This window comes from Pseudopipra pipra, chromosome 22 (assembly GCF_036250125.1).
Source record: "Pseudopipra pipra isolate bDixPip1 chromosome 22, bDixPip1.hap1, whole genome shotgun sequence".
NCBI lineage: Eukaryota > Metazoa > Chordata > Aves > Passeriformes > Pipridae > Pseudopipra > Pseudopipra pipra.
Window position 1 is genome coordinate 4,504,977 of NC_087570.1, and position 24,084 is coordinate 4,529,060.

Consider the following 24,084-nt stretch of genomic DNA (forward strand, 5'->3'; position numbering starts at 1 on the left):
TAGTCAGGTCCTCTCAGAACTCCGTTGAAAAATGGTAATTAAGTGATAAGGCTGAGTGTAAAGTCACACAGGGATAGATGGGCTGGGGTTCAGTGGTGCTGGGAGCCAGTTTTCACACCTGAAGAAATCTGAAGTGGGAGTCTTGAATACTCAGCAGAAGACATTAATGCAAGGGACTGAATTAGCCTTCCCTAGCAGTAGGGTCCCCTTTCCTTACTAATAAGGCTTATTTTTACTTCTTTTTAGGAGACCAGTGCAAAGAAAGTCAAGCTAGATGGGCACTGGAAACACAGACTGGATGAGTGCCACGAAGGGGCAGATGAGGAGGGGAAAAAGGTGGTAGAATTATTTTCCTTATAATAGTGTGGTACAGACCACAGATTAAGCTGCTGAGCTGGTTGAAGCTCTGCAGTGCATTTTTTGTCTATGATGATGATGGCAGGGCTTCACAGCTCTGCTAATGCCAACCCTGTGTGGCTTCCTGTTCATATGGATCTTGTAATAAACACTGATTGTGTTACAGATGTCTCTGGTGTGACTGGAGACTAATGTGACTGTGACTGATGGACCAGATAAGCTCATTAGTAAAGTATCAGAATAAAATAACTTGGAGATGTGGAATGGCAATTATCCAGATGGAAAATGTCAGATTAAAACTGTAGAACAGTTAATAATGTATCGGTTTATAGTATTATCACTGCAAAGTAAAAAAAAAAATAGTGGGGTGTTTATCTAGAGGGTGATGCTGCTGAAAGCTGATGATTAACCTTGTAAAAGGGACTAAACCAGGTGGAAAATACCATGTTCCTGTGAGCGATGTTTCTCCCCTCCATGTGGTTTTCTTTCACACAGGCTTGTCCTTCTTGTGACTGCAGCTCAGGAAAACCTGTGTAGATGGGCTCTTCTGCACTTCTTCTTTTTAAGTGTCAGTAGGAACAGGACTCCCTAAGCCATAATGCCTCTGGAGTTCAGAAGTTTATAATAGTGTACAGTGAGCTATAACCATTAAGTCTTCCACTCAAGTAAGTGGAGATTGGGTTTAGAGAGGATTAAGCTGTGTTATGGCAAACATTTACTGGGTATTAAAGGACAGGGCTAGAATTACTAGCTTTTTTTAACTTCTAGCAATCCTACAAAGTTGCTTTATGCAAGCTCAGTGAGCAGGGCAGTAAGAGGGGGAAAGGCACATAAAAACCCCCAAATATCTGGCGGGATAAATGAAGACATTGGTTCTGAGCGATGAACCAGTTGTTGGGGATGGCATCAGACAGCAAATGAGACACAGACCAGAGCTACCATGAAACTCTGCATCAGTCAGCCTGGTTAATCGAGTTCTTCCCCAAATCCTCAGGGAATGTCTGCAGATGTGCAGATGGAGGTAGGCTGGATCAGAATGGTTCTGTTTAAGTGCCAACACGCCTCAGCCAGGATCTCTCACACGTGTCTGCCAGTGGGAGGGTCTGAGTCCTGCTCCAATTTTCGGGTTTAAACACAGGCACCACCAGGGCGAGGCTGATTCCAAACGATTGCTGTGCTCAGCATCTCCAACACTCCTGTCCTGTTCTGTGAAAAAGGGATCTTGAAGTGCACCTGGAGTCTCCTCCTGCCCGACTGGAAGAGCCCTGGGTACACCTCAGATGAATTCTCCCTAGGGATGGAGGCCCCTCATCTTCCCTGGAAGCACTGCTTAGGCCTTAGAAGAGTCTGGGGGGGTTGTTTTTACTCTCATAGTGGTTTGTGTTTTTGTTTTTTTTCTGCAAATCACAGAATATCCCGAGTTGCAAGGGACCCACCAGGATCATCCAGTCCAGCCTCTGGCCCTGCACAGACACCGCAACAATCCCCCCTGTCCTGAGAGCATTGTCCAAACCCTCCTGGAGCTCTGTCAGCCTTGGGGCCGTGACCACGGCCCTGGGGAGCCTGGTCAGTGCCCGACCACCCTCTGGGGGAAGAACCTTCTCCTGAGATCCAACCTGACCCTGCCGTGACACAGCTCCAGCCGTTCCCTGGGTCCTGTCACTGCTCACATAGAGCAGAGATGGTGCGGCACCGCACGAGGATGCTGAAGACCCCAATGAGGTCTCCCCTCAGTCTCCTCCACGTTGAACAGACCAAGTGACCGAGTTGGGGTTGGTTTTTTTTCAGTCAGGAGCTCTGGCAGCGCGGTGGGAGCGAGGCACAGCCGCTCCGTGCCGAGGGTCTCCCCGCCGGTCCCGCTCCCGTCCCGTCCCTCCCTCACGGCCCGCGCGCCGCCGGCTCCCGGCAGCTCCCGCGCTCGCGCAGACGCGGGCAGGGCCGCACCACCGGCCCCGCGCCGGGGGGAGCGGGGCTCGGGCAGCTTCCTCGCCCATCGCCTCTGGTGCCGGGAGGCACCGGCCGAGCTCCGACTGGAAGCGAGCGGGACGCGCTGGGGCACAGTCGGAGCTCCGTGTGGCCCCGCGGCCGCAGCGCCCCGCCGCAACCTCCCCCTCCGGCCGCCGGGAATGGTTCGGCCCGGGCCCGGCCCGGCCGCTGAGGGGCCGCGGCCGCCATTTTGTGCGGCGCCGGCGGAGCGCGGCGGGCGGAGCGGGCATTGAGCGGGCACTGAGGGGCACCGAGCGGCTCCGGGGACGCCGTTCCCTTCCCTGGCCGGTGAGCGGAGCGCGGGGCCGGCGAGACCGGGCTGCCCGCGGGGCTGGGGCGGGCGGAGCCGCGCACGGAGGGGGCAGGCTTGGGCGGGCCTGGCAGGCGGCGGGGCCCAGAGGGGCTGTGCTGAGCAGGCCCCGCGGCGGGAGCCGGTGGCACCCTCCCGCCGTGCTCGGGGACTCGTCGCTTCGGTCCCTCCGTAGCTCCGGGACGGCCCGAGGTGTCGGTCCGTGTGTCGGTACGGCAGGGCCGGAGGCTTCGGTGTCAGTGTGACAGTGAACGGCGCGTTTCGGTGTCCCCCGCTGTGCAATAAACCCAGCGGTGCCTCGGGGCGAGGGAGATGAAAGCCGAGCCGGGGGGCAGAGGGTGGTCGCTCACGCTGCTTTCCCCCTGTGCAGTTCAATAGCGTCCAGCGAGGATGTCGGAGTATATCCGGGTGACGGAGGACGAGAACGATGAGCCCATCGAGATCCCGTCGGAGGACGACGGCACGGTGCTGCTGTCCACGGTGACGGCGCAGTTCCCCGGGGCGTGCGGGCTCCGCTACAGGAACCCGGTGTCGCAGTGCATGCGGGGGGTCCGGCTGGTCGAGGGCATCCTGCACGCCCCCGAGGCCGGCTGGGGGAACCTCGTCTACGTCGTCAACTATCCCAAAGGTCTGTGCTCGTTCCGTCGGTTCTTTGTACGAGGTTGCAGTTTTCTGCGTGAGTCACTGCTGAGCTAACGTGGCAGCACTGTTCCTGTTGAACCCTCTGATTCACAGGGATCAGCGATTTATGTACATGTCTGTCCTGCCGAGTAGATTTGACCCCAGTAAGTTTTTAAAACTTTACCCAAACGAACACTTTAATGACAAAGTCTTGTGTTATCTTTGAAGGGTCCACAACCTCATCTAGACCTTCAGAGGCCGTGGCCTAATGGGACCTCTGTACTCACAGGCACTTCTCAAGCCTGGTTTGGTCAGAAGTACCATTTAAAAGTTATCAGGAAAAGAGAAGTCAGACCACCCTGCCCCACCCCCTTGGAAAAAAGGGGAAGCAAATAAATCACTAATGCAATATTCTTGTTAAAACTTCCTGTCTTCTCTACCTTGTTATAGGCCTGTGAACGTTGCCGGATGATATTTAAGTAAACTAATGCAGAGCTAACTGGGTCAAATTGCATTTTGGAGGGGGACTTCAGTGTGGACTGGCTTTGGTCCAGGGCATTCAGATATTTTACAATAGGCTCCTAACAGCTGGCATGTGTCTCTTGTAGTCTGTACTCTTTCTCATCAGAGTTCATGATTTTATACCGTGCAGTTCGTAATCAATGGATTGGTTTCCAGATTTGAGGATAATGTCTAATGTACTTTTTTATATTCAGATAATAAGAGAAAAATGGATGAAACTGATGCATCATCAGCTGTGAAAGTGAAACGAGCAGTACAGAAGACTTCAGATTTAATAGTCTTGGGTCTTCCCTGGAAAACCACTGAACAAGACTTAAAGGAATATTTCAGTACCTTTGGAGAAGTTCTGATGGTGCAGGTAAAATCCTTTTGCAGCTCAAGCAAAGAGGGACATTGGGTAGAAGTCAGGCTCCTGAGAAAGCAAGCAGAAACAGTAGAGCCACGTAAACTTGGGGAAGATCAGAAGCTATGTCTCTTCCTAAGGGTGTGTTTTGTTCCATGAGCCTGTTATTAATTTTTGAGGGAGATGTTAAGGAATTAGATATTGCTGTGATAACAGTATTTATAAGACTGATAAACTCCCAAAAGAGATCTTCACTAAATTCTTTCAGTACCAAAGCACTTCATCCTCGTGGTGACTTGTGGTTTTGTTTTTTGCCCTTAGGTTAAGAAGGACATTAAAACAGGCCACTCCAAAGGGTTTGGGTTTGTTCGGTTCACGGATTACGAAACCCAAGTGAAGGTGATGTCACAGCGGCACATGATCGATGGCAGGTGGTGTGACTGTAAACTCCCCAACTCTAAGGTACTTTGGGTTTTACTGCTGCTCTCATTGGTGCTGAAAGAAAAGAGGGAGGAGGTGGGTGAGTTGGGAAAATAGCTGGTTATGTGAGGCAGTGATGAAAATCTGGAAATAGTGTGTTTAATGTCCAGCAGTACCTGCCTGACTTGTCTGCTGCATGAATAAATGCAGAATAAAGCAGCTGGAACAACTGATCTAGGGAAGAGCAGAATGAGTCTTTGAGTGCAGAACCGAACCTGTAGCTTCCAGTGTCTCTATAAGCAGTTATTACCAAAAAAGTGTCCTTCTGCAGTGGCCTTGTCACTGTCCCTGTGTGTTGCTCCCACCCTCGTTTTCTTGTGGCTGCAGGCACGTTCTTGGAATAGAATTCCATTTATTTTTTAAACTCCTTTTACAATCTCAAACTTTCTTGATCTTCAGCCCGCAGAACAGGCCAGATCGAGGGGGGCCTTCATCATGCTATAACTCAGTTCTGCAGGGTGGTTGTGATGTTTTTGTCCTTCCCATCTCTGCAGCAGAGTCCCGACGAGCCTTTGCGCAGCAGGAAGGTGTTTGTGGGGCGCTGCACCGAGGACATGACGGCAGATGAACTCCGACAGTTCTTTGCCCAGTATGGGGAAGTGGTAGATGTCTTCATTCCTAAGCCCTTCCGGGCTTTTGCTTTTGTTACGTTTGCAGATGACCAGGTAAGTCATATTTTAACTTCATATTTAGTCTGCATTTCAGTAGCTTGATAAAGTATCATTTCTGGAACTACACGTGAAACACTTACTTGTCCACTGTCCTGAGGATTCCAGTGGTGTTAGCTTGATCTGATTTATTGAATGGACTGAGGTTACATTTCCAGACAGCTTTTTATACTGCAGCTAGTGTAGTGGTGAATGCAAAGATAAAACACTTCAGATTGGATTAAGTACATGCCTGTGCTTCCTTTGCAGGTTAAATATCTGCTCAGAGTCATGGGGGATGTTTTGTCTTGTACTACTAACATCTAAAAAAAAGACGTCTAACATACATTTAATCAATCCCTTATTTCTTATAGGTTGCCCAGTCTCTTTGTGGAGAGGACTTGATCATTAAAGGAATCAGCGTACATATATCCAATGCTGAACCTAAGCATAATAGCAATAGACAGTTAGAGAGAGGTGGAAGATTTGGTGGTAACCCGGGAGGCTTTGGGAACCAGGGGGGGTTTGGCAACAGCAGAGGAGGCGGGGGAGGACTGGGCAACAACCAGGGCAGCAACATGGGTGGGGGGATGAACTTCGGGGCCTTTAGCATCAACCCTGCCATGATGGCAGCGGCGCAGGCGGCCCTGCAGAGCAGCTGGGGCATGATGGGCATGTTGGCCAGCCAGCAGAACCAGTCGGGGCCCTCGGGGAACAACCAGCCCCAAGGCAACATGCAGCGGGAGCAGAACCAGGGCTTTAGCTCAGGCAACAACTCGTACGGAGGGTCCAACTCGGGGGCAGCCATAGGCTGGGGCTCGGCCTCCAACGCGGGCTCCAGCAGCGGGTTTAACGGAGGCTTTGGCTCCAGCATGGATTCCAAGTCCTCAGGCTGGGGGATGTAGACGCAGTGGGCTCTGATACTGACTCTATGGTGGGAAATCAAATTTTTCTAACTCATGGTAAGTATACTGTAAATTACATATATACTAAAGTTTTCCAAATCAATTTGTTCAGTGTGCAGTATATTCAGCAGTATTTTTGACATTTTTCTTTTTTTAAAAAAAAAAAAGAAAAAAAAAAAGAAAAAGAAAAGAAAGGTAAAAGGAATTTTCTAAGTTTTGTTACATATCTAGTTGGAATTCTGAATGTTTGGAAGTGGACTGCTGTTTGCCCGACAGGTGAACTAACACTACAGTCGATAGGAAAGGTTTCTCCTGTAATACTTTATCCCTTGTTTCCCGGCTACCTGAATTCTTTGCATGTTCAAAATGGAACCATTGGTCAGAAACAGCATTCTCTCCCTCTTGTTTTTAATTTGATCCCACCATAAGACTCTCCAAGTGCCCCGTTGGACAACACAGTGTCGTTTTTGTTTTGTGTTTTTGTTTAACACTGTCTCCCCTCCATACTAAAGTACGATATGAAGGCTTCATTTAATCTCCGCAGTTCATCTCATTTCAAATGTGTATGGAAGAAGCACTTCATTGAAAGCAGTGCTGTAAATATTCTGCCTTAGGAATACTTCTGTCTACATGCTTTCTCATCCAAGAATACTTCATCACACCGCACATGCTGCGTCTTAGACGGTGGGTGTTCCATTTTTATCCGCTACTCTTTATTTCATGGAGTCGTATCAACGCTGTGAACGCAAGGCTGTGAGATGGAACCAGAAGGCTGTTTGAACTTTTGAAACCTTGTGTGGGATTGGTGGTGGTGCCGAGGCATGAGAGGGCTGGTATGTGCGAGATAAAGGAGCGAGCGCATGCAGAGACCTGGTGGTGCAGTAATGGGATTTTATTTGACTTGGCGAGATGTCTCTCAATCCTGTGGCTTTGGTGAGAGAGTGTGCGGAGAGCAATGATAGCAAATAAAGTACGAGTGTTTATTGCATTCAAAGGACATCCACATGTGGAAGACTTTAAGTGGGTTCTCTACCTAGTTAATCAATTAGTTGAATGTGTTATGTGAAATGGAATATTTGTATTTCTTTTCCCTTATGTCAACTGCTGTGAATGCTGTATGGTGTGTGTTTTTTTTCTGTTAATGATCTGTAAGTGTGGTAATGTGACTTGAAGACGATGGGGTTTGTGATGAGAACATTGAGCTTGTGGTGTGCTTTGCAATAGCTCTTGTAGCAGAGATCACTAGAGCTCAGTGTGCCTCTCCAGGGTGGAAGTTCCACTGTCTGTAAGATATCCATAAGAATGCTGTTTGCTGCAGTTTCGTGTTTGGATGCTTTTTATAAGATTTGTCACTGTAGGAAATTCTTAAATAAAACTGATTTAAGTAATATGTGTCTTTGTTTTGCAGCCCTGAATGCAAAGAATTCATAGCAGTTAATTAATTTTACCCTTTTGAGATGAACTTCTGTAAAGCTTTTTGCAGTCACTCGGTTTGTTTCAGATAAGCAGGTTCTAAAGGAGCCACCGCCACACCTCTAAGCCACTGTTCCCTTGCACTGGGCAGTGCCATAGATCTAAAATCCAGGTCCCACACCTTGGGGAGCCCGGACCTAGACTGGTAAGCAGCTCCCTCCAGATTCCATCTGTGCCAAGGACCGGGACGTGTTCGGTTAGGAGTCGGAGTTACTCATCAGGAGGGGGGTTGGGGGAGACAGACACTTGCTGTCCACAGCACCTCCCTTGGGGATGGATGTGTTTAACTTGTTTTTAGACCAGCCCACTCATGGGAAACAGGCTCCTGCCACACTTCCAGCCCAGAAGAACACTATTAACTCCTGGTGAAACTAGTCAGGAAAGACCTTCCAGCGAATAAAGCACCAGTAAATATAAACAGGCTGATAAATTCTGAGTCTGAAAAACTTAAGTTTATGACAGGTGTCACATAAGGGGCAGCTTCTTAAGGAAGGGCAGGATGTTTGAGCAGAAACTGGTGGAAGGGAAGTTCCACTGGTGGTAGGAACTTGAGGAATTGTTTCACCTACTTGGGCTTGAAGCCCACTGATCCCTGTTGTTCTGTGCACCCTAATCCTGTGCTGGAGCTGTGAACAGTCTGAATTGGGATATTTACACAGTTTTTAACCTATGTAACTTTTCAAGTGAGATCTTCATTACTGTGTATCCTACTGAGGCTTGGGAAGGGCAGAGCACCTAAACAGCAGCCAAAAGTGCACGGCTGAGTTTTCCACCTGCAGTATGAAAAAATCAGCTGTATCTCGATGTACTTGGTTTAAAGAGGGTTTCTAAACACTCAGGCTGAGAAGTAATCCTACACCTTTGTTCATATTCCACTGCAAAAAGTTGCTTACATTTTTTTTTCCTGCACCTAAGTCGGAATAATCTCCAAACTCTGTCCCATCTGTGAATTTTGCATTTTAGCACTTGCACTATTACCAGCTACTTCTGCTGAGTAACACTTAAAAATGGTATTCTTGGACCTGCAAAGACTAACTGTGACCCCCTGCAAGGAACTTCTTGGTAAGTTTTTGTAATTAGCATGGTTTTAATTCTGTTTAAATTGTTCAGGCTTAGGTTTTAAGTGGCTGGTTGGCAGCATTGAGTAGTCTTTGCTAATCATTTTAGCCTTCCTTCACCTTCAAACAAAATGCCCGAAAATTTTAGAGTAATTTTCAAGTTTCAGTAGTATTTTTTAACTGCTTTGCATATTCTAGTGTTTATAAGTAAATAAACTATGATTGAAAATACATTGAAGTGTTTCGAGTCTTGATTTTTTTAAAGATACTTCATTTTCAATGATATTGTTCTAGAAAGTGAAATATTAATGAAAGAATGTGAGATACAAGGAAGAGGAAGTTTATATTGTAAGGGGGGCTATGTAATTTTTTTTAACTATTTATTTAAACATTTTTAAACATTTTTTTTCTGACATTGCTTTTAATTAATTCTGAGAATCTGTTGCAGCTGTTCTGCCCTCCCCCTCACCTGCTGTCACCTGAGATCCATCTTCTGGTAAACAAGCAGGTGTAAGAGTGGTACTAATTGGGACTACCTGCTCCACTCTAACCAATACCATTATCAAAGTGGACAAGATCATTTTTATAACCTTCAGCAATTATTTTTGTCTGGCCTTCTTCAGAGTGTTTGCTCAAAGTCTCCAATGTCCTGCTCAAAGCTGAGGGGTTTCTTTGATCAGCAACACCGTGAGCAGCTGTTGGAGCTGTTGTCACACACAGCTGATCCTCCTGATCCTCCTTTCCCTGTAATTACACCACTTGCCAGGGAAACTCTCCAGGCTCCCCTTGCTCCACAAAGTGCAAGAAAACAAAGGCAGCCAGAGCTGTTTAACAGTTTGAGATCTGAACACTGAATTATTGTGCTTATATGGATTAAATTAAGTTAATGATTCTAAATGTAATTCCTAGATTGTTTTGGAATGGTAAAATTGCTTGCAAATGAATATTTGATTTAGAATACAATTTTCATTAGTAGTGCATCCCTTGGAAAAGTTCTGTAATCAAGAGAGACAGCATTGCTGAGGAATTTGGGCATGGAGAAGGAAATGCATTTGTTCTGAATGTAAATTAAGGTAATTGGAATATATGGATATTCTAATCTAAAAGATAAGAGCGACAATTATGCTATTACATTGTAAAATGTTTCTCCCAAAACTCAGTCTTGGATCTTGACTAATTTTACAGTGTAATTAATGTAGCAGTTCAGGCATTAAAAAACAAAATTCCCAACCCTGTACTGTGCAGTGAAGGGAATGCAGTGGCTTTTCCCCTCACAAGTACTGCTAGAGCATGGTTCAATCTTCCTGTCAGAAGCAATGCCAAGCAATTTAAAAGCAACAATTTAGTTAATTATGAAACTGCATTCTCCAAAAGAGCTGGAGTGAAGGAAGGTTCAGCTTTTTACTCTCCTCAATGAGAACTGAACTGAGTTTTGGGCATTAATCTGCAATGCTGGCTGTGCTGGGGAGACTCAGGAAAGACCAAGGCATGTAAAATAGTAAATGGTTTAACAAATCTAAGGTCAGTATTAGTTATTGCAGTCACACCATGGGGTTATCATAACATTTTCAGTTTTCTTAGTGTTAAACAGCACCTGTAGCACTTGCCAGTCTGAAAATCAGCGTAACAAAGGTGGTAATTGTTAAAATGAACATTCTGCAGTGAAGTGGTTCTGCCTCACCAGCTTAGAGGTACTAAAAGAAAGCCAAGAAAGCCACAGGGCTGTACCTGCTCCTGTGCAGGTGGAATAGCTGAGTGGGTGACTGTGCCCAGCCCAGGCAGGTCACTGCAGGCTGGAGCTGAGGCACGAGCTGCAGTGTCTCCAGTGTCCATCCCCACGTGGATCTTGACCTGCATCCCAGAGACAGCACAAATAACCAGGGACTGGAACAGCTGGGCACTGGTTAACAGCAGCAGTGACACTCTACAGGCATCCTCAGACAACATATTTTAGGTGGCTTTTGAGTCCCTGTGGGCTCCTGAGAAGGTGACTGTGTCACTTCCCCCCCTGGGGCTATTCCCAGGATTTAATCTATTAAATCCACTGATGGATTGGGAATGGTAAGAAAGCTCCCAGCTGTGACTGAATGAAGCCTACCTGGGTACCTTTCAGCATTGCTTACACAGCCTTAAAAATGCAAATTCTTCCCACAGGCAAAGTTCCAGGTGTGTCCAGGTAAGGCAGGGACATTCCCTTTGCACACCCCAGAGCCAAGGACCACGTTTAATTCCATGTTTAGGCCCTACCATTACTGTTGACCTTTCCAGGGCAGAACAGGGCTTCACACTGGCCCTGAATTTTGTCACTGCATTTTCACACACCCCCAGCTCTCCCACTGTATGTGTGGAATCCATAACTCTCACATCAGTTATTCTGGGTTTCTACATAAACAGTGCAGCTGTCAAATTAGCCTAGAAAATAACTGCTGAGTTAAGACTCTGCCTCCCCAAACCACCATCACCTACCCGTGATTTTAAAGTTCCATAAGCATACACCTTCCAAAACTGCCTGCTGGGAAGCTCGGTTCAGTTACTAAGGAGTATGTGTGAAATGCAGCTTTCAGCAGGAATGACCATGTATTCCTGTTTTAACTTCCCTGGAGAGATGAGTAACAAACAGAAGAACATCAAAAAATCTCACTAGGCTGATCTGGTGAAATCTTTTGTAAAATCATCCTTTTCTTCCAACGTAATTAGAAGCAAATCTCTGAGCAGCAGCAAGGGTAGATGGACACACAGATGTGCACAGGAGCAATTCTTCAGGGAGGGTATCAAAGGTCAGTTGCTGACAAACCCAGTGTGCTGAACACACCTCTAATTACAGCACGCTGATGAGAAAGGGCACCTGCGTGTTTAATCCCCGGGAAATGGAGTCCAGGAGGGCTGACAAGGTTCACCCGTGTCGAGTAGTGATATCTCATGTCACCAGAGAGCACAGTCGTCACCAGGACAGGCCGGGCTTGCACTGGTGCGCTGTGACCATGGGGTGGTGCTTCAGCACTGCGGCACACGGACCTGCAGCGGGGCACGGAGCGCAGCGCTCCCCTTAGAGCCCGTTTGTTGCTGCTAAGGGCTCTTCGGGGAGAGCACACCCTTCCTCTGCCCTTCCTCTGCACTTTCACACTCGTGGATACAGATTTACAATAACTGAGAATTAAAGTTAAAACTGCGACTGACTCCCACCAAAGGGGAGCAGTGACCTGCACCGACAGGACCAGCCCAGGGTGGCTGTTGTCTCAACACATACCTTGTAACTCTTGACAAGCTGGGAAAATTGGTCTCTAAAATAGTCATATGCCTGGATCCAAGTTGAACTGTAAGATCAGCTGCAATTCTGGGCTTCTCTCAGAACTTTACTTCAGAATTAAGTTCCCTGGCAGCCACTTGGTTGGTAGGCACACTACTGAAAACAACCCATGAAACCACTGTTTCAAAGCCCCAGTGTTTGGTCACTATTCAGGCCTTTCCAGTATGAAGTTCTGGGAACAGGGCAGAGATTGGGATGAAATCTAATTTGATGGCTTTACTGAATTTTCCAAAAGAGGTGTTGAGAGGAAAAAAACCCCAAAGTGACAAAACTGAAGCAAGAAGAAGAAATGAACACATGGTGAAACATGGACTGAAGAAGATGTAGTAAAAAAGCTGGGCCTGCCTCATAAAAGCTGTGATGAAATGCATTAAACCTCACCTTACCTTAAGGACATCACAGGGGCACAGCAGTCCTGGGTCTGTCTCCACATTAAAGGTCTCCACGAATTGCAGCACGATCAGGAAGCCTCTTCTATCTGGATCCTGTAGCTGCAGGAGCTGAGATCAGGTGTTGGACAGTCAGGGCCAGGGATTTCTCCAATTCTCTCAGTAAAAAGGAGACTTTGACAGTGGGCTGGGAAAAAACAAACAACAGGAAATGATTGCAGTTGTATTAACTCAGTTCAGCCACGCTGGGTAAAGGAGGAGGATCATTTTCTACACTAGTCTAGGCCTTCATGAAAGTTCTGGAGCCACAAATCTGTTGTGGTGGGACCAGGGCACCAGCACTATCCAGCACTCCTGCCTCAGGAGAGGGGCAGGGAAGGACACCGGGAAAGCACCACTTGAACAGCCTGCAGGGCTGCAGCTCAGATACAGGGTGATAACTGGAAGCTCCTCAGAAACATTCCAAGGTGTTAAATTTGCAGCTTGTCTGCTGCTCCAGAGTGTGTGGAGTGGTAAGATAGCCATCAGCTCCTCAGTTCCAGAAGCCTCTGAATGCAGCCCTTTCTTTTTAATGCCTTTGTTGCCAGACGTTTAGAATGTAATTGTATTCTCTGAGCAAAACCAGCTGTGCCTCTTGCCGGCACAATTGGAGCCACAAATGCTCCCTGCTGAAGAGAAGCAAGAAGGAACAGCCACAAGTGCCCCGAGGATCTCTGCTTGTTGACAGCATCTGATCACTGTGAAGTGGTGCTTTGATCAGCTGGGAACAAAGGCTTTATGATGTGCTGCAAAAGCTGGATGAGCAATCCTGTAATTGATGAGGAATGCTGGACTGGCTGATAACACCGGCAGATTTTTGCACCACTCTGACACTGAATTAATTGTAAGAGGGGAATTGTTTGACTTTGAATTGTATCCTCAAACACACCATGCTAACCTCCACCAACAAAAATGCCATTATCCAGGCATTAATTAGAGATTATTACCCAAAACCAGATCATACAGTTTAAGGTTGTCATTTTAATGGAAGGTGATCAAGTTGGGAATGAGAAAACTACTGTCCCTTAACTAACTATGGATTTTGTTAGCCAAGGTTCTAAGCTGCTTTTACTTCAGAGAATGAAGCTCGTTTTCACCCTATGCTTCTGTGTCAGCCCCACTTGTTGCCATGGTAAATATTTGGATTACAAGCGTTTACTGGGAAAGGAAAGCAAGAACAGGTAAAAGGATAATCTTTCTGGTGTATGTTTGTGTGGCTCTCAGCCCAACTAAAATACCCCAACACAAGTCATGATGCACTTGGGCACCAAGTGTTCCTTTCAGCACAAGCTGTAATTTCAGAACAATCTCCCTCCCTCTGTCCATCTTCCCAGAGAGTTACGAGCAGCTGCTTTTGTTTGACATGAACCTTTTCATCGCCCCAGTGCCTGAGCACCTCTCAGTGTTCCAGATCATTCTCACAGGTTTTCAAACACAGCTGGCAGATACACAAACAGTTAATGAACACCTAGAAATGCCTATTCTGTTAAAACTGTGTGCTCTCCTAATTTATAAATCCTGTTTGGTCCAAAGAAATGGAGACAGCTTGACTAATTCACCTGGAGGTGCTGGCTGCCTCTGAATCCAGCCCTACAGCACCCTGCTTTGCACCAGCAGAGATCAGCTGAGCCACCGAGGGAATTCAATCTTTTCCTTTCATGCTACACTTGTAGAGGATTATTAGTAAGTGTTTTTTTTTTCCTTAATTATTACTGCCTCATTCTTCCCAGCTAAATGCACATTTCTGTAATGTCACTGACTGTCTCAAACTACAGAAGCATTTGACTATGTAAGAATAAAGCACATTTTCCAGCACACTCTCCTGAGCTGCTTAAAATATTCCAGACACAGAATTCACTGCCTCTCCCAGGCTTTAAGATCCCACTCTAATGCCTCCTTCCACCTCCTGTAAGCCCAGGGTAAGAAACACCCCGAAATCTGTTTGATATGCAGACCTAGCATATCTATGCTCACCCCCATGGAAGTGCAAAAAAAACCCTGCTTCTCTTAAAACTGAAATTTCCTCATGCTGCCAGTATCTGTGCCAACTCCACAGCCCCTCCAGGAGTAGTCTGGAGGCAATTATAGGAAAAGATAGGGATGAAAACATGAAATCCTTAGGTGTGAGAAAAGACAGTGGGAGTTCCTACCCTAAGCATACAAGTCACAATATAATGAAGACTGCCTTTATGCCCCCAGCTCCCTACTGAAATCATTAGGAAGTTAGGATCTCAAATTCTTTGCCAGTTGTGCAATGGAATCCTTATCATATAACCTACAAAACCATTTGTCCCTGGGCATGGGACCTCCCATGCAAAGAAGGGATTACTCAGGTTGGTAAGGTTAAATTCTTTCTTACAAGAACCTCAGAATCAGAAGGCAGCAACACCCTGGCTTCTGTTTACCAAGGTGATCCATGTTATCCTTTGCTGAAAGTATGTTTAAAGGAATGTTATTAGACTAAAGCTCAGCATAAATACATGTAATAGAGAGAAAGGATGAAGAAAAGCCCACTGTGTGATAACACTGATATGCCACAGACACAAAACAACAGTGTGTAAAACCACCACTGTAGCTCCTGAAAGCTGTTTACCTTCTCAATAATGAGGGCAAAGGAACACATGATGAATTTAAAGGGTGAAAACCACAAACCTGATACAAAGCCAGGATTATGCTCCTGCATGAAGGATACTTTAAACAACACTCACAGAACTGTATTGTCCACTGAAGTGTGAGGGGCTGGCCAGGCTCATGGGTTGGACTCCAGGGATCCTCAGCCTGGGTCATTCTGGCAAGGCACATCCCAGAACTGCTCTGACTGCCCAGGTGCTGGTTCAGAGGCTCTTCAGGGCAGAGGCTGCTCTGTGTTCACGTAGCAAAGAGCAGCACCACACCTGTGCACAGAGCTGGGCTCCCCACACACTGCTACAGCTCAAACAAAACCACTGCCCTGCCAGGAGCCCAGCAATTCAGAAAACTGGCCTTGTTTTGAAGGACTGAAAAAGGAGAAAGACAGAGACTAATATATTTTCATACTTCATTACATCTGTCTCCTTTCAATTCAATCCCTAATGCTGATGTGAGATTTTCATGATACAGTTTGGGAAAAATGTGAATCATCACCAATAAACTCTCTTGACCTGTGCTCACATGAACAGCCAGAACTGGCTGACCCAACAGAAGACACTCTGCTAATCCAAGGGAATCTGCAGCTTGAAGATGAAAAGGCTCAGACTGGACCTTACTTTTCTCCTAATACCTTCTGGATGTGGCCACTGGGAGTTCCCTTTGTCAGGGCAGTATTTTTTTCCATAATTCTGTGAGCAAGAAAGTCATAAACACCCAGCACAAAAAGGATCAAATGATTTTTTTAACATCTGCCAGCAGAAATGCTCTCCCTTGACTGCTCAGTCCGAGCTTTAGGGCTGTCCTGAGAGTGCTCAATTATGCTTAGGTCATATTTTTATTAGGATCACAGTGAGCTGTTTGCCAGAGGCTTGAACCCTGAAAAATGGCCCCCTCAAAACTTGTGGGTCCATTGTCATTCTCTCATTAGGGCCCCAACGAAAGGTGGGTCATAAATTGTGTCACTGATCCATGACAAAATTTCAGGCTGCTTTGATCACAATTCACTGTGACCATGAAACAGCCTCTGAACAGGATTAAACATGGCACAAGTAAGCCTTGGTAGTGCTTGCACAGCCACTCTACCCCCAGATCTGTTCTCTGCAGCACCCACCTCCTAGACACTTACTAAGCATGTTCCCAGTAAGTCAGGGCAGGGATGTTTCCTCTCATTTTGCTCATGGATATTCAAAGCTGGTACCAAGTGATTTGCTCAAGGGAACATCAAAGCCTGCAAATGCAGTGGCCTGAAATGAGTCATGTCCCACCTAGAAGACTTCATCTTTCCTCCCATGCTCACCTGGAAAAGGGTTCCTTCCCTGTTTATTCCACAGCTGGAGTAACCAAGCCTCATAAATAACAATCAAAAGCAACTCCTGCTAAATAGCAGAAATAAGGCAATACTGATTGGCTAAGGCTCCTTAATCCCTCAAGCTTTTAAACAAAGCCTTGTCTTACCTTCAGCAGTTCCCCTAGACTGCTGAGCTCTGATTTGTTAAACTCTTGCAATAATCATCCCGTTTCCCCCACAGAGCTGGGGGGCCCTAGTCCCTGACAAGTACAGAACACAGCATTTCTCCAGCATGTTTGAAGATGGTCCCTGCCCAAAGTGGGTACAGCCCAAATGGACATGAAATGGAGATCACTGTGGAGCAGGGAGAGGCACTTAGAGGCACTGAGACACCACAAGCAATTGAGCTGAAGAACAGCATTTCTGGTGTTGCATCTACATGGGGAGAGCACCTGTGAAGAAAAGGCACCTCAGCTGCCTGTGACATTCATATGACTTTACCAAACTCCTGGAACTCCAAAGTTTTTCTTACCAGAACACACTTCAGCCATGAGGCCAGGCTCCCAATGGAGAAATGGCCAGAGTCACAAAATGGGGATAAAGAAAAATTCAGACCTTTCCAGAGACTGAATGGGCTTTGAATAGCAAGTTTCAATCTACAGATCTGTGTGCAGACAGGAGTGTATCTAAAAGGACCATTAGAGAACAAAGGTGTGGTCATGGTTTTGTTGCAGTTTAAGAACTATGGAAGGTCAAGCAACAAGAGCTGGACAAGAAATTCAAGAGTCTTCATGTTTAGCTGTGATGCTCAGGGGCCTTTCACAATTGGCTCCCCTCTTATCAGCTCTTGCCTTATCTACCTTCTTTTTTCCCAAGTGACACATGGAAATGTGAGAAAATGAACGCCCCAGAGGCTGCCATCAGCTTTCAACAAGGAACAGCCTCTTTATTTTCTGCAGGAGGCAGGTCTGAAAGACAAGGAACCACAACAGACAAGTCATGGAACAAGAGAAGCCTGCAGCCCTTGGGCAGACTGCAACAGGCAGGTCAGGAGGGAGGGAAACCAGCTCTTCCCAGAACATCTGTCTCCATCTCTGCCTAAGCGAGGAGAAGTTTAATTATCTGACGCTGGAAAATAAAGGAGAAAAAGAGCCTGTCAACAGCAGCCTGCCCAGGCAGGAGCCCAACACTCACAGGGGCAGCTTTTGCCCTCGTCTCATGAAGGAGGTCTGCAGAGACCTTGTCCTTGCAGCCCAGTGGCTGGAGCAGCTGCAGCCCTGAATCTAAGGGCTCTAAATGTGAGCAGGTCCCAGCACATCAGCTGCACCACAGAAATCCCAATTCTCAATTCCCAACTCCTCCATCCAGGTAGCCCAGCCCTCTGCTATTGCTGAGAAGCTCCCTGTGCTCAGGCTCTGTTCAAGGAGGGGGACAGAACTGGGCACACACGAATGGTCAGTGCAGAGCTGACAGTTCACAGCTTTCCAGTTTGCACCTTTACATCAAGGGCAGACACAGGCTTTACAGTGCCAGTAAATCCATATACTTGTGCTAAAAGCCATCACTTCAGGACAGTCTGTTCCAATACACTGGAGACATGAGGAGCTCAAATCTTGAATCAGACCCAGGCAGCCACGGCTGGAGAGAGTATGTAATGGGCTGGAGTTGGGAAGACAAATGCCAAGGCAACCTTAAGCACTGGAAGCTGGATCCAAATCTGTATTTCAGCACAGGGGAGCTCAAGGAAACCATCTTCCACCTCTGACAGTATTTATGAGCAGTATGTGTGCTGGTTCTGTCCAGACAGGGTTCAGCTCCAGGTAGCAAAGCTGCACCCCCAAAGGATGGACCTCTCACCCTGTGTTTCACTGCACAGGGAATCCTGAGGTGCTGATCTTTTCCCCTGGTTTGACCTGAGCAGCAGAGCTGGGCAGCAGTGAGAGATCTCACACTGTGAGCCATTTGAACAAGAGATCTGTGCCTGGTCAGCCTTCCATTAATGAGTGGATCGTGGTAGCTGGTGTCAGTGATATGTGGATTGTGCTGCTTCTTGGCCTGTAGCCTTCCAGGGAAGAAAACTATTTCTCCATTAGACTTCACAATTCAATTGTCAGTTTTTCCAACACATCTACTAATTTGGGTCCAGGCTACTCAGTATCTCAGTACTCAGGGAACAAGAGGTACTCAGTTTTGCAGGACTGGCTGCACTGGCAGCCATGAACACGGGAAGTGTCTGTGGTGGGAAGTGTAAGGCAAGTTTCTTGCCTCTCCCATTCAACCCACCTAAAGGTGAACAGAAGTGGAAAGGAGTAACCACAACCAAGTGCCAGAGCACCATTTTACTGCCACACAAAATTGCTGTCCCTGATGGCAACCATTAGCCCACAACCACTCTGCAAAGGAGGGCCTCTGCTCCCAGCCCTGACCAACCCCCTGAACTGCCTTCCAGCTGCACCAGGTGAATAGGGAACAGTGAAAACAACAGCAAAACCCCACAGATTTCACCTTGCTGTTAGAGCCAGGACTGGATTTAAGTGGATGTTGTAGGTAGGGAAGTATCTCTTGTTCTATCAAGAGCTCACCTGTGCATGTCCTCTTGTTTTCATGCAGTGTGTAGCCAACCCTGCAGCTGCAATAGTAGCCCCCCACGTAGTTGTGACAGTGATGATTGCAGAGGGGTTCACCATCCAACAGCTGTTTGCACTCATCAATATCTAATGGGCAAAGCACAGAATCAGGGAAACAACACCCTTCAACAATGTGTTCTCTCATTCTGAGCCACTCTGTGTTTTGAGAGGTTGGGCTGTTTGCCTTTGGTTGCTGTGCCCTTCTGCACCTGCCTCTGTACAAGGAGACATCTCCCACCCCACACCCACAGCACAGAGCAGCACAGAACACAGCAAAGCACCAAACCCACCACAGCTGTGGCTATTCCATCTACATCTCTTATCTAAGATCTTATCTCCACGGAAGATCCCTTACCTTCAGCAGCATAGAAGGCCTCAAAGCCCGTGAATGGTTTCTCGTTGGAGTAGTCGGACCGGAACAGCACCACGAGGTGGTTGTCCAGGGAGATGTATGTCTTGTTGCCCGGAGCCTCCTCAGTGTCTGTGCTGTCCTTTCCACACAGTGTAGCCAAGGTCTTCCCACCAGAGCTCAGCTGGAAGACAGACAGACAAATCCACCAGATGAGCACAGAGCACTGATCTTCCCAACCTGCCGCCATGGCTTGGAAAGCTTGTGTTTAATGGCATGAGGAAGGAGGTTTGGATGCTCCCAAAATGTGCTTCTGGAGATCAGTCTACATCCAAGGACAGATAAGAGAAGATTTCCCCCATTCTCTGTGATTTAAGCCCATAATTTTGTCTCCCTTTTTCCTTTCTTGTTAACTTGGTGCTCTCAGTGACAATCAGATCTCGGTAAAGCCTGAGGCAACTGGGGTGAAAAGAAAAAGTTTCACATGCTGACAAATTCAAATGTATAGTAAAAGGTGTCTTTAAATGAGTGACTCACTTGCTCTATGATTCACCTATTACAGTTTCAGTTCTTAATTTATCTTTAATACAAGAGAAATGTTCTGACACATGGGGTTTATGCTGGGCATGATAGAGAGGGAGCTATGTACTACAGACCTACCAGAAAGGAGCACTCCATCCTGCCCAAAGGAAAGTACATGAAGAACAACATGGATCTGGGGAATGGGAGCAACTTGCCATATAACACCATGGAAATGAGATCTTTCTAAGTGGGAAGAGCCTGGTTTGGTTCTGTCAGATGGAAACTGGGCTTGCACACTCCCTGTGTACACAGCTCCCTCTTGGATGTGCATCAGGCCCACACAAACAAGTTCTTCCTGAGGTTGTTTGTCACGTTAGCCAGCAGACACCACAGCCAGTGCCCGTTCAGACAAGCTGGCAGCAACTTGTTTAGACCATCACTTACATTTTGTGGTCTCCCAGTTCTGCTTTCTTGTCCTGTGGGCCTCAATAAATATGTCATTTAGAAATCAGCTGAGCCTGAACTTTACAAGCAGACTAGAATCAAGTGCTTACAAGAGTTATACTGGTCCTACTGGTGCCCAGGATCACATAAACACAGTTTTTAACAGCTTAGCCTGCTACATATCACCCCATCCTACACATACCTTCACATAATCATATTCACACAGGTAGGACAGCTCCAGGTTGAAATGGGTGAAGTAGATACGGACAGAATATCCCTTGGGGACAGTAATATTCCAGATTCTCTCCTTGTGGTTTGGGTAGACATTGGGAAAGTTTGGGGACGTGATCCTCCCATACATTTTCTGTGGCACAACACTGCTCTTTGCTCCACTGTAGAGCACAGCCAGCAAGACAAACAGCCTGAGTCAAGGAACAGAGATTAACAGAGGAAGAGTGAGCACTGACTCAGATCATAGCCCAAACCCACACATCTAAGTTGCCAGGCTCGATATCAAATCAGGTATTTCAGCACGAGCTGAAATCTTCATGTCCACCACCCTTCTCATTTGACAGTGGAAGAAATTGGTTGGAATCAGTGCAGCCATACTCTAGTAGCAGCTAAACAAGATGAGACACATGTTCCTGCCTTCCAGAGCCTGCACAAAGCCAAGTGGCCAGAGGAGCTGGGGAGGGCCCTGCCACCACACTCACCTCATGGTGCTGCTCTCCTGTCTGAGCCTGCTCCGCTCTGAGCCCCGGGCAAGGAATCTCTGCTGGTGTATTTGCATTTGGGGGTGGATGTATTTACTGTGTGTGCTCTGCTGTGTTTATCTGGATGTTGAACTCTGATGTTTATCTCCCTTCCACCCCCTTCAGCCTGCTGAGTTCTGGGAACAGCAGTCACTAAAAAGCAGGCTCGTGTTCAGGCTTCAGTGAGGGACGGGGAGAGGCAGGCAGGGATGGAGCGGCTGGCTCAGGAATGCTGCAGGCTCTTGCAGGGAGCTGTAGGATCGCTGCTCTCTGGGAAGGCGGCAGTGGGAGGAGGTGGCTCAGACAGTGTCTGCACAGGGAGTGTGGGGAGCTGGGCAATGTTCTTTCCCCTCTAACCAGCTGATCCACAATCCTACTAATGCAACCAGCACTGTACTGGGAGTAGTTCCTTCTGTTGCCAGAGCAGGAAGGGACAAAATAATGGGGCACATCACAGGATTTTAGAATAGGGAGGAATCTCCTTAGGTGGTTCTGTGTAATGGCACAGAAATACTCAGGGACACCACACTACAGCACACACGAGTTTCAGAGATGCCAAAGTCTTCCAGTTCTCAGCATTACATTTTAACCCAGTGCAAGCTTGTGGTGACTGAAACCTGCTCCAAGCCTCGTTCATATGCATGGGTTGCTTTTTACCCTGCCCATCCTGGAACGCCCATAAGGTAAAACGGGCACACTAAAAAAATAACTCAAATTTCTTCTAAACATTGTGGGGCCACACAGGGATTTCACACTGCCCAGGGAATTCGACTGGGAGAGTCAATGCCTATAGGACATAAAGCTTTATTAATTCCACTGCTTGCAGGCTGCTTCTTTCCAAGTCAGCACTTAGTTTTCCCACAAAACTCCTATTCCAGTGCACATGGAGATAGGCCTGAATTTATAGAGGGTGAAAAGCCAGAATTTATAGAGGGTGAAAAGCCAGATACATTAATGTTGAGCTTAGGTCCACCTCTTCCTTGACAAAAATGGACAGAGAGTGGGAAAACTGGTCTGCAGCAGGGAACAGACCACTGCACTGCACAGAGAGGAAATTTATCCAGAGATATCCTTTAATTAAATGGACACCTTTTGAGCAGCCAAAAAATCATTACCCCAGGCAGTGAGACTGCAGGAAAGCAGGAGTTATTACATGAGCAAAAACTAAGGCAAACAAACCATTCAGCAGACTGCAAACAGAAAATACCATTTAATAAAAGTGAAGGAGAAAGTAGTAGCAGTAATAATTAATTGTGTAGTAGCAGTACCTACAAACATGGCTAATGGACAAGAACCCAGAGGGGATTAGCTTTTCCCATGGCCCACTAGCTGTTAAAATGATTCTATCAACAAGATAGATGTGGACCTTAAACTGGCTGGAAACAAGGGAAGAGAAGGAAAATTTTGCAAAAAAATCAATCCGTGCCTAACTGAGCTGTTGCCTGATTCCCTCAGGCAAAAATACTTCCAGAAGCATCCCCCATCAGGCTTCCTGCTGGGTTCAGTAGCAGAGGCACAGAGAGTCAACTGTGATCTTAGGTCTGAAGGGTTTCTCACAGCCCTGAACTTGATGAGGCCCCTGCAGCTGAGGGTTGCTGGACCCAGACAGCTGCCTTAGTAAACTGTACCCCTGGAGCCTGAGAAGCTGAATGCTTGGTGCACACACCAGCTTTCCCCTGGTCTGGGAAGAAGCACCTGATGTGGACCACACCAAAAACACTGTCCCTGTTTCTCCACCCAGAATCCTTCCAGCTCCAAAGGCCATCAGGCTCAGATCAGCAGGTGCAGCAGTGTTTTGGGAGTGCTGTGACAGCAGACCTCAGGCCACACAGATGCTCCTCTTGTCCCCAGTCTCCCCTTGGCACAGGACTAAGCCAGTCCTAAGGCTGGGCACTTCATCCATATCACTGCAGCTTCCAGTGCCCTGGGACTTGCTGAGTTACTGATCCACTTTAGGAAATTTGGGTGTTACCTGGAATGATGCCTCCTGAGAAGTCTGACCAGCTGTCTTCTTGTGCCCCTGTCTCCTTCCACGCTGAGGGCTGACTGAGGGAGCACAAAGGTGAGCTGCATTCTCAACAGAAACGCCAGGCCAAGGTTCAGAGAAAGGACTTCCCTTGGAAAAAAAAAATCTTCTGTGGAATGGAAGAATATGGAACAACACAGAGATTCTGGAGAGTCCTTGTCTGAGCCCACACTTTCCCTCAGACACTGTACAGTCTCCCAGAATATGCTTTTACTACTTGACACTGAGGTCTGTCAAGGAAAGGTTTCAAATCCCTCCTGTGGCAACAGGGAGTGCAGACAGCAAAGTCAGACACATGAATAAACCAGCAAGAGCAGAGCTGCTCAGCCAGCACAGTGCCTCAGGCTGGTACCACTAAGATCCAGAGACTGGATCTCCACTTTCCCTGCAAAACCAAACACCAGCAGGAACCAACTGAAAAGATGAGAAGGCTGGAAAGCAGCTTTGCTGCCGGGGCTGTCACCGAAGTGCTGTGAGATCCAGGCTAAGTCATGGGGCAGCCCTTCAGTTCAGATTTCCCTCTGACCTCAAGTTCTAAAACTGCAAGAATATTACCTGAGGTATGTTTTGCCTAAGCTGTGTTTCTACAGAAAGAGTTTCAGTTGTAACAAACTGTGAGCTCCTGTAAAAATGAAATCAATACAGCTCCACTTAATCAAAAAAGTCCCAGACAGCTCTGTTCTCAAATGGACCATGCAAAACCACACAGTGCCTCCAAAAATCAGCTTGTGCTGGGGGACAAAACCACCTCTGGGTCTTTGAAAGGCAGCTCCTGCACTCTGGCAGCAGTCCCATGGAAAGCACTGCAGTCACTGGCTGGTGTTTCAGGTATAATAAACAGCATAGTGAGCACCTGAACATGCCTCTGGGTCTGAAACCTGGGTACAGTGCCAAAGCAAGAGGCTGGGTAATGAATGGAGGAAAAGCACAGTGCACTCATCTGACAGAGCAGGGCTGTCCCTGCGTCACCAACCAGGGCAGCAAATGAGCAAAAGAGCTGCTTGCTGTGAT

General features: G+C 47.2%; 2 protein-coding genes across 6 annotated transcripts in view; one reads left to right on the forward strand and one right to left on the reverse strand.

Annotated features, from left to right (window-relative positions):
• Positions 1-23,194, reverse strand: part of MASP2 (MBL associated serine protease 2) — a 29,936-nt gene extending 6,742 nt beyond the window's left edge. Inside the window, exons 1-8 of one of the 4 annotated variants that reach the window (XR_010435783.1) lie at positions 23,020-23,194; positions 20,498-20,717; positions 19,336-19,513; positions 18,936-19,067; positions 12,396-12,585; positions 10,431-10,553; positions 1,974-4,208; positions 1,441-1,563 (exon numbers count right to left, since the gene is read on the reverse strand). Coding sequence is in view for 1 of the 4 variants with exons in the window: in XM_064678569.1 (XP_064534639.1) it covers positions 17,468-17,481; positions 18,936-19,067; positions 19,336-19,513; positions 20,498-20,717; positions 23,020-23,120 (645 nt within the window). In the remaining 3 variants the exon portion in view is untranslated. Of the gene's footprint in view, positions 1-1,440; positions 1,564-1,973; positions 4,209-10,430; positions 11,300-12,395; positions 12,586-17,273; positions 17,482-18,935; positions 19,068-19,335; positions 19,514-20,497; positions 20,718-23,019 lie in introns of those variants that run through there. The other 3 variants (XR_010435782.1, XR_010435784.1, XM_064678569.1) reach the window with 3 other exon arrangements.
• TARDBP (TAR DNA binding protein) lies at positions 3,044-7,559 on the forward strand. 2 transcript variants are annotated; one of them, XM_064678567.1, is made up of 5 exons: positions 3,044-3,281; positions 3,991-4,154; positions 4,461-4,601; positions 5,114-5,284; positions 5,641-7,559. In XM_064678567.1, exons 1-5 carry the CDS (start codon positions 3,044-3,046, stop codon positions 6,169-6,171), a joined length of 1,245 nt encoding a protein of 414 aa, XP_064534637.1. In that variant the 3' UTR covers positions 6,172-7,559. The 2 variants fall into 2 exon arrangements, with proteins under 2 accessions (XP_064534637.1, XP_064534638.1); XM_064678568.1 differs by having other exon boundaries at positions 5,117-5,284.
• Positions 23,195-24,084: the final 890 nt, after the last annotated feature.

What these genes read in the sequence shown, in the direction of transcription:
- TARDBP (XM_064678567.1), top strand. Translation starts at nt 3,044, where the DNA reads ATGTCGGAGTATATCCGGGTGACGGAGGACGAGAACGATGAGCCCATC. An exon ending in GAGAAGTTCTGATGGTGCAG is followed by an intron (nt 4,155 to 4,460) that starts GTAAAATCCTTT and finishes TTTTGCCCTTAG; the next exon opens with GTTAAGAAGGACATTAAAAC. An exon ending in GTAAACTCCCCAACTCTAAG is followed by an intron (nt 4,602 to 5,113) that starts GTACTTTGGGTT and finishes CCATCTCTGCAG; the next exon opens with CAGAGTCCCGACGAGCCTTT.